General features: G+C 34.9%; 2 protein-coding genes across 3 annotated transcripts; both read right to left on the bottom strand.

Moving 5' to 3' along the window:
• Nucleotides 1-1,931: 1,931 nt before the first annotated feature.
• LOC106340415 (protein LITTLE ZIPPER 3-like) lies at nt 1,932-3,715 on the bottom strand. 2 transcript variants are annotated; one of them, XM_013779293.1, is made up of 2 exons: nt 3,501-3,715; nt 1,932-2,396 (listed from the first exon to the last, which is right to left on the bottom strand). In XM_013779293.1, the coding sequence occupies exon 2, from the start codon at nt 2,388-2,390 to the stop codon at nt 2,178-2,180; it is 213 nt and encodes a 70-aa protein (XP_013634747.1). In that variant the 5' UTR covers nt 2,391-2,396; nt 3,501-3,715; the 3' UTR covers nt 1,932-2,177. The 2 variants fall into 2 exon arrangements, with proteins under 2 accessions (XP_013634747.1, XP_013634746.1); XM_013779292.1 differs by having other exon boundaries at nt 1,932-2,400; nt 3,501-3,704.
• Nucleotides 3,716-4,572: 857 nt separating this feature from the next.
• LOC106338677 lies at nt 4,573-6,129 on the bottom strand. Its single transcript, XM_013777599.1, has 4 exons — nt 5,680-6,129; nt 5,435-5,617; nt 4,835-5,007; nt 4,573-4,714 (listed from the first exon to the last, which is right to left on the bottom strand). The coding sequence occupies exons 1-4, from the start codon at nt 6,127-6,129 to the stop codon at nt 4,573-4,575; spliced, it is 948 nt and encodes a 315-aa protein (XP_013633053.1).
• Nucleotides 6,130-9,326: the final 3,197 nt, after the last annotated feature.

The raw sequence follows: 9,326 nt of genomic DNA, 5'->3' as shown, positions 1-9,326 counted from the left end.
GTTTCTCAAAAGGTGGTCGATAAATGTAAGAGTGTTTTGTTCTCTCGACGGTCTGGACCTCTGGAGCTCTTTTGTTGGCTCCTGTCAAGATGGGTTTGTGATTCATGGATGGTTCTCTTTGGTGGTTGTCCGTATGGATGTGGTGATAGCTTCCGGCTTTGTTAGATGTTCTTGATAATGCCTAACTTTTGTTTATGGTTTTTGTGGATTTGTTTATGCTTCATGGCATAGTAGAGCATAGGTAAGCTCTTCATTTTAGTTCTGGTTTTATTGATCTTTGGGTTGTCCGGCTTTTGGCTTGGGGGATGTCTTGCTTTTGTTTCCGATGTTTATCGGGTTGTTGTCTTTTGTTGATCACTCCATCTTTCTTTGTGATGGGATGATGTTGTGTTTTGAACTTTGGTGATTAATAATTTAATATTAATTCATAGATGACAAAAAAAACACAAACGAGTTGCATTTGCATATAAATCAGTATCGTTTCTTAGTTTTTATTTAATAAAAATTGTTGAACTCTCAGCTAAAACATCATGGACGTGGTCGAAGTTGTCCTTTAATTTTATCAAACTTTAATCTGAGGACCTTTTATGAAGAACTTGCTGTCAATATGAAAAAGGATGTAAGGAGCCATTTGGAATTATTTAAAAATTGAAATGAAATGCGAAGGAAAATTAAATAAAAGGGTAAATGCGATGAGTTGATGTTAAGAGCACCTTTCAATGGTGTTCTTGGTGGCTCGGAATCATAGGTAAAATTTTTAGAATTTTTTATTATTATTATTTTTGTTTGTTTTTTTTTTTTAAAAAAAATATTTAAAACGGAACCAATCGTGGATCGTCACGTGTCGTAGAATCGGCGAAGAGTGTAAGAATTCACTAACAATCAGTCTTTATTTAAAGGTTTTAATTACCAAATATTTAACAAAATGGAAACCCTATCAAATATTTTTATATTATTTTGCTAAGGATTCTAGTCTAAAATCCTCCATCGGAGTTGGCTCTAACGATATAGTAGACAAAATAAAGTCAAATAAAACCAGAACTCGTAGTTACGTTTTCAAAGAAAAATGAATAGTCTTTTGACTAATAATTTGTGGCTTGATGACGTCACACAGAATCCGAATGAAAAGCCTCCCGTCTCATCTCTCTGCATAGAGCCGCTTGAATCCCCACTGATTTGTTTTTAAAGTTAAAAAGGTATATTATATTTTTATTATATAAAATAATTAAAAGGATTAATAACAATGTAAACCTGTTTATTCTACTTTAACGTAAAATACGTAATTAACTCAGCTGATTTGAGGAGCAATAAGCATATAATATGAAATTTTTATCTGAATTTGTATCCAGTATTATTGTTGAAGATAAATGATTTACGTATAGATATGTGACAAATTATATCATGAAAAACAAAATCATGTATTTTCTTTTGAATTTTGAAACCATATAATAATTAGAATGTTCAGATGCGCATGGCCTAATTATTAAATCATTTCAATTAATGTGTTATGGGATACAACTTTTCATCACGTGACTTGAATTGCTACACCACACTATAGTCGACACTCTTCCTTTATATTCTCAAAATAGCCTTTTAATTACTAAAAAGTTAAAAACATGATAAATGTAAAATCAATTTTCTAAATTAATGCATCAATATAATTTTAAAAGACTTTGACCAAAAACAAAAATTTAAAGACAGTAAATTACTATGAACAAAGTAATTAAATATCCTGTGTGGGCTTATGATATGGCTACTTGAGATGATATATCAATATAGGAAGACATTTGTTTGTTTTGCTTATAAGAAACCGAATACATTTGAGAAAATAATGGATAGATATGGACATGAGAAAATATTTGATAAGCAGAGCAGAGGTACAATGTTAGTCCAAGAATCAACCATATCCTAAAACCCAAACCCCACACAAGAAAGCAAAGAAAGTTCTTTAATTAACATCGAAAATAGAAACAACGTAAAATATAACTGAGAAGACTAACACAGAGACAGTCTTCTTGTAATAGAAGAGAATCTTCTTTCATTAAAATCTACTGGATACTACTACTATCTTCCCTACATTAACACCAAATGAAATAACCAAAGAAAAAGTCCATACGGTTGAGTCTTTTTTTTTCTTCCAATTCCAGATCTTTGCTCTAACATTTCTTAATTATAATTCAGGATTGTCCAGAGGCAGAACTTGATGAAGAAACATTGTTGTCATTGTTTGATCCATTAGGGTTCTTGTTAGTCTTGGATAGTTTCTGTTTGAGTTGAACCAGAAGCTGTTGATTTTCTTGGTTCAGAAGCTCAGCTTTCTTCCTTAGCCTCTCATTCTCTTTCATTATGTAACAGTTCTCCACATACAGCTTCGAGTTTAGCCTCTCCATTGATTGCTTGCTTTCGTCAATAAACAGAAAAAAAAAATATGAACAAAAATAAAAAGACAAAAGAGAGTAATAATAATATCAAAGCTAGCTTGTGTTATGATTATTGTTCATGTTAAATCATTACATCACACATGGGTTGTGCAGCTTCACACGTCGGGTGTGAATTACATTAGGGAAAATTATTGTCGCATTTATTTCGTTTTCGTCCTAAAAATGTGATTTTTCTTCTTTTTAAGAAATCAATGATCAAAGAGAGAAGAACATGATTATAAATTCGTATGGAGGATAAAAAGATAAAGCTAAAGAAAAGGGAAATGGAAGAAAATAGATAAAAACAAGTAATCATGATATGCAGTAATTTTAAATGTTTTAACCTCTCTGCATTTATTTGTATTGACAGAAAGTAATGATTATTATTGAATCACACTAAGCTAGAAAAAACAGAGTAGGCAACAAAACAAAGATAGTGATTATATGAATACAAATTGTGAAAAGAAAACAAAGCAACTAATTTGGTTTGAGATTCTCTTGCTCTATTCTCTTTGGTTTTGTTTTGTTCTTTCAAGTCTAAATAAAGTGTGTGATCGTAAAACTCTAGCCCTCATTTCTCTGTACCAAACTGAATGACTTGTAAAAGTCATGGCTTTGTAAGTACATGCATTTTAATAGAAAACCCTTTTAATAACAAGAAATCAAACGAGTTTCAAGAATTAAAAAGTGTAAAATAATTGTTAAAGAGGGGAAAAGATCTAATATTTTTTCTTCCAGTCGCCTCTGGTTCAAAGAAAAGGGTAAAAGATTAAAACTTTCCATTACTGAGGGGAAAAATAAATAAAAAGGTTATAACGGGTTTGTCTCACGTTGCTTGTACGTGTGACGTTACTACATAGTTTCTGGATTTAACGTATGCCCCGCAAGAGAAACAGAAAAAGAGCAATCAAATAGAACAGAACAACGAAGCAGAAACAAAGCCACAAAACTAAACAGAGCAACTAAAGAGAAACAAGGCATATAGAGAAGAACCTATCTTGTTTGTACATAACTTTTGGTGAGATAACTCAGGTAAATCTTCTAGAAGATGCTAAAAGAGAGATAGAGAAAAGGTTATACCTTTTGGGAAGGACTGTTGAGATGCAGAGTTAACCGAGAGAGAGAGAGAGAGAGAGAGACGCTACTGTGTATAGAAGGTAGAGGGACAAAGAGAACAAAGGGAGACACTGTCTGTTATATAGATCCCCAAAAGCTAGAGAGAGAAGGTTCTTTATCTCTCTCCTGACACAACAATCATGCGTTGTGTTGTGTTTATGCATAGATGGCGGCCGCGAGAAGAGAGAGAGAGAGAGAAAAGATGTGTGCATATTGCGTCATGTGAATGATGATGATTTATTAAAGAGAAAGAAGTTAGAGAGAGGAAGGGGGTTTCTTGCTTTGCTTGCTCTTCTTTCGAAATTGATCTTTAGTGGTGGTAACAAAGTGGATATCCAAAATTTGAAAGTATTTATGAGCCGTTCCATTTTGTCCAAATTAACATTTGTATCCACTGCGTAAGTGTGTAAAAATTTTGATGTATGGATATCTAAAATTTTATATTTCTACCGAGTATTTAAGATCTAATCTAGTGTGTAAAAAATTTTGGAATTCAAAACTAAAAATTAAAATATAAAATTGAATTTAATAGAAATAACATTATTTACCACAAAACTAAAAATTTAGTTATATTTTGAATATTAATACTTAAATAACCAATTTAATAAAAAATAGATTTTAAAACATATATAAATATAATTATATATATGTTGAATCAGATATCCAATTTTTAAAATATTAATTTTTGTGATTTAATTTATTTTTAACAAAAATTGAAATTCATATTTGTTGTACTTTTCTTAAAGTTATGAATATTTGAGTTTTTCAAATCAAAATAAAACGGATAATAAATAGAAATAAAATTAAAGGATAGATTGCCCACATTTTTTTTTAACGCTTTGCTACCATAACATAAGAGTTTGAGAACAAGAAAGTGAGGAAATACAACAGAGTGCGAAGGGTACCAACAGGACCCCAAATTCAAAATTAAAAACAGAGCAACATAAAACAAACTACAACATCCGCTCCCATAGCACTCACAGCTGCAGAGGAGGTATCACAAGCCTGTCACGAACCCATACATCAGCGACTCAAGCTAGTAGACAGTGACCATCCCAACTTCATCCTCACGTACCATGCGCAGTAGCCATCCAGGGCAATCCTTAGCAATGTAAGAAGCATAGCGGTGGTCTTTTGTTACACTGAGAGCAATAGCATCAGCACATGTGTTTGCCTCTCTGTGAACATACGCAATGGACCATAACCTGAGCAGGTACAATTTCTCTCTTATAGCTCAAATCAGGCTACGCCATTGAGAGAAGTTTTCTGGCTTTAAGACTGCTTCTCCAGCCAAGTACGACGTAGACTCAAACACCACCTTCTCATATTTCAACGTCGATAAACTTTCTGCAGCCCAATAGAAACCCAGAAACTCAGCCTCTAGTGATGATGAAACATGGGAGTACGAGCGACGGCTGTGGGCTAAGGCTGTTCCAGCGTGATTCCTTGTCAACCAAGCAACACCACAATTCTGGTTTCCATCAACCCACGATGACCCAATGTTACATTTAGCAAAACTTGGGCATACCAACCTGATAGAGGATCTACTACTACATCCTAATCCATAGCTTCTTTGTCCGTCAAGTTAGCAACGTGCCAGCTTCCGCCTCTAATTGGATTCTCTCCCACACTTCCTCAGCTCTTGAGATCACATGTTCAAACACGCAGCGGTTCCTTGATTTCCATAAATGCCAGAGAATCTACGGGAACACCAATCTAGTTTTCTCAGATAAATGACTTTTCTTGCAACTTTCAAGCAAGTGGTGAAAATTTAGAAAGACTGAGTTGCTTGAGAAACCATTTGGTGGAATAGGGAAGCCCGATAATCTCCATACCTCCTTCGCAACCGGGCAATGAAAGAGGACATGGCAAATGGTTACCGGCTGAGTCTGACATACCTTACAGGTAGCGTCAACATTGATACCACGAGAAGCAAGCCGTTCCGATACTGCTAAGGCTCCAGCCAGTGCACGCCACATTAAATGTCTAACTTTAGGTAATGTTTTCACCTTCCATAGATTAGACCAAAGTTTTTTCTCCACAGGGGGTATAGTCGGAGCCGTCATTGGACTTTTAATCGTCTGTAGGAGATTCAGAAGTTTATATCCGCTTTGAGAATCATACGTTTGCTAAAACCCCAGACCTTTGTATCCTCACACTGTAGGTTCAGCTTCATTCCCAATATCTTAGTAGCATCTTCCTCAACAAAAAGATGCCGAATCCTCGGAGCATCCCAAGTTCCATGCCTCGAATCAATAAGGTCGCATACCGTGAGAGAAAGGTCTACCTCATATGTTCTATATCTCGGAGGTCTAGGGGTGGGCATGAGAAGCCAATTATTATACCAAACATGTGTATCTCTTCCATTCCCAATACGTTTCAGAATCCCCTGCGATAGTAGCTCATGCCCATGAACTATGCTCCTCCAAGCATATGATGGTCTACTGCCTATAGGACAGTCCAGGAAGTCTCCTTGTCTAAAGTATCTGCTTTTCATGACTCTGGCCAACAAAGACTGAGGATTAGACCATATTCTCCAGGCTTGCTTGCATAACAAGGCTTGATTGAACCAAGCTATGTCCTTGAAGCCCATTCCACTGAGCTCTTTAGGTTTACAAAGCTTATGCCAAGCGACCCATGGGATTTTCTTCTATCCTACGGCCCCTCCCCCCACCAAAAATCAGTCATGATGCTCGTTAGTTTCGCACAAAGATCTTTAGGCAACCTAAAGCAACTCATCGCAAAAACCGGTAACGCCATTCCCACAGACTTAAGAATGATCTCTTTACCTCCTTGAGATAATATTTTTGTGCCCCCACCTCTAAGTCTCTTCTGAAGCTTCTCCTTAATGAAATTAAGTAGTTTAATCTTAGAACCGCTGAAGCATTCAGGTAATCCTAGATAGGATCCTTCACCCCCTCTGTAGCTATACCCAACACTGTTTTCATCTCCTCATGTATCGGTTCAGGCACTTTGGAGCCAAAGATGATTGATGATTTGGCGGTGTTGATCATTTGACCCGACGCATCACCATACAACTTCAGTCTCTTAACAATTTCCGCTCCTTCTTCTGTAGTTGCTTAGTAAACTATCATCAGCGAAAAGCAGATGGTGCACAACTGGACCCTCCCTTAACAGTCACACTCCATTCAGCTTCCCAGATGCCTCAGCTTGAATAAGAGTACTCACCAAAGCCTCATCACACAAAATGAAGAGAAGTGGAGATAAGGGGTCACCTTGACGAATCCCTCTCTCTGGTTTAATGAAACCGTGTTGTCTGCCGTTTAAGAGCACATAGTATGTAACATAACTGATGCAGGACACAATCCATGTCACCCATTTCCTATCAAACCCCATCCTCTCCAGCATGAACTCCACGAAACACCATTCCACACGGTCATAGGCCTTTGACATATTTGTCTTGATAGCCATGTAACTGTCAATCCCCTCCTTCGTCCTCAAAGCATGCACCATCTCATGTGCTACTAGAATATTGTCGGTGATGAGACGCCCACTAACAAATGCACCTTGAGTATCAGATACAATCTATGGTAGAATTGTCTTCAGTCTGCCACAGAGAATCTTAGAGATGATTTTATAGTGCACCGAACATAAGCTGATAGGTCTTAACTCAGTCATCATCGAAGGGTTAGTTACTTTGGACAGTAGGCAGATTGTCCACATTATTTTAGGAACATTTTTGTAACTTCCAGCTATGCCTCCTCAAACATTTTCGACTCTTCATTGTATGCATCCTCTCAACAGAAGATAATTTGTTATAAGGGAACTAGTTCTAAAGATAATTTCGTCATTTGTGTAGGAATGAGTGAGCTAGCAATATGTAGTAGAATGTCATATAAAGATTCACAATGATGGTAAAGATTGGTTCGAACCATCATCTTTCATGATTCATTTCAACCGTTTACGATCATTTTCTATTTTCTCTTTCATCCTCTTATTTTCCGGTTTCCTCAATATTGGTCCAGTAAATATTACACTCAACCTTAATTTAAGTTTTTGATTTTTTAGAGTACAAATCATTTGCTACATTTTTTTTAAAAGAAAATGGATGCTATTTTGAAAAATACTCATAGAGCCTTATAATCCAAGATCTGCATATATATAACGACAAAATTAAAACCTTAATGAAATAAAAATTTAATATGTGTATCATCTTCTAACATGCACATTGGCAGCTCCAAAGATTTCCAAGATATTTATTTTTGGTTATTTAATTATTTAGTTATTTGTTATTAGTCGATGGAGATATTTAAGAATCCGGTAGACTGGCCGACCTTTTCGGAAATAGATGGTTTTCGTTTAGTATATGTAACCCTTTTAGTGTTTGCTATATTTTTCGTGTCTTTAATGTCCGTACAAATGCTTTTTGCAAAAGAATCTAGAACACGGAACACTTTATTCTCTCATATAAATTAGATTGAATCGATAGAAATGGTTACACGTAGAAGTGTTTTTTATCGGCCAAAACTTGATTTAAAAGTATAAATTGTCGAAAATAAAATTTTCGTTGTTGACTGTTAAGCATTTCTTGTGTTAAACAGAGACTTATTTATCTATGATGGGAGGAAACATAAATAATCAAGACGAATAATGTTTGGACATTGAAGCTGCAAAACCTACAAAACAATCATGAATTATAGGCGTACTCATTTCTATATTTATTTTTGTAATAAGATTTAGAGGCACAATTATTCAAACCCTACTTTATTTCATCTTCTAAAATAGAGATTGATATATTTTCTCTATTTATAAAGGAAGAAATATTTTTTTTTTATATTTTGCTTTATATTCGAAGATCTCTATTTTATAAAAATATATTGGAGCAAACTCAATTTTTATTATAAAGTTTTTCTATTTTAGAAAAAAAATCAAAATGCATTAGAGATAGTCCGAGTATAATAGAACGTGAAACATCATATAAACAGCACGGTAGTTGTTTTAAAATGTATGAACTTCACATGTACTTGTCTTTTTTTTTTTGATCAAAACACATGTACTTGTCTAGAACCCGTTCGTTTGCCCATAATTTTAAGAAGGAAAAGAAGAAAAAAGAACCTCGGCTGAAGTGTCCGCCATCACGACTTCGAGACCCGGCCAGACAATTGGGGTATCTAATTCCCCATAGTACCAAATGGTCCGCCTCGCGCCGAGGGGTTGGCCCCTGGGGGTGGAAGTCCCTCCAGGTTAATCAGAAAAAAAAAAAAAAAAAGAAGAAAAAAGATGACTACAAATTTCACGTTTATGAAAAAACTACTTTTCCTAGTGTATGTCTTGTACGGCTTCTTTCAAATCTTTTATCACGGAATAAGTTCTAGTGATTTTATTATTTTTTTAAAAAATTAATAGGTTGATATTAGAAGTTAAACAAAACTGAAACACAATCAATAGTTAGTAGGTGTGACTTGAAATGGAACTAAAGTGTGGGTGCACTTGCTTACACCAAAGGCAATGTATTAAAGTGAGGAGTTTCATTTCTTGCTGGATTGAATTTGCAAATGGCGTTTCTGCCCCTTGTTTCATATAACTTTTTGATATCTCGTGTGAGTTGATTAATCAATCGGAGTGGTTTATCCTGAACTAGATTAAACGTATATTACTTCTTTAACATTAGGCCTCTGATCACAGCTATAGAACTAATACTTGGACGTGTTTGGTATAGAATATACTAGAAAATCATATTCTATTTTGTATTTTTAAATTATTGTTTCCTTTCCATAATCTTAAAAAAAAAAAAAAAAAAAAAAAAAAAAAATTTTTTTTTTTTTTTTT

The sequence above is a fragment of the Brassica oleracea genome, chromosome C4 (genome assembly GCF_000695525.1).
Source record: "Brassica oleracea var. oleracea cultivar TO1000 chromosome C4, BOL, whole genome shotgun sequence".
Taxonomy (NCBI): domain Eukaryota; kingdom Viridiplantae; phylum Streptophyta; class Magnoliopsida; order Brassicales; family Brassicaceae; genus Brassica; species Brassica oleracea.
This window is presented reverse-complemented; position numbering and strand designations above follow the sequence as displayed.

What these genes read in the sequence shown, in the direction of transcription:
- LOC106338677 (XM_013777599.1), bottom strand. Translation starts at nt 6,129, where the DNA reads ATGGGCTTCAAGGACATAGCTTGGTTCAATCAAGCCTTGTTATGCAAG. An exon ending in TACAGTGTGAGGATACAAAG is followed by an intron (nt 5,618 to 5,679) that starts GTCTGGGGTTTT and finishes AATCTCCTACAG; the next exon opens with ACGATTAAAAGTCCAATGAC. An exon ending in GTGGTGTTTGAGTCTACGTC is followed by an intron (nt 4,715 to 4,834) that starts GTACTTGGCTGG and finishes GTATGTTCACAG; the next exon opens with AGAGGCAAACACATGTGCTG.
- LOC106340415 (XM_013779293.1), bottom strand. Translation starts at nt 2,390, where the DNA reads ATGGAGAGGCTAAACTCGAAGCTGTATGTGGAGAACTGTTACATAATG.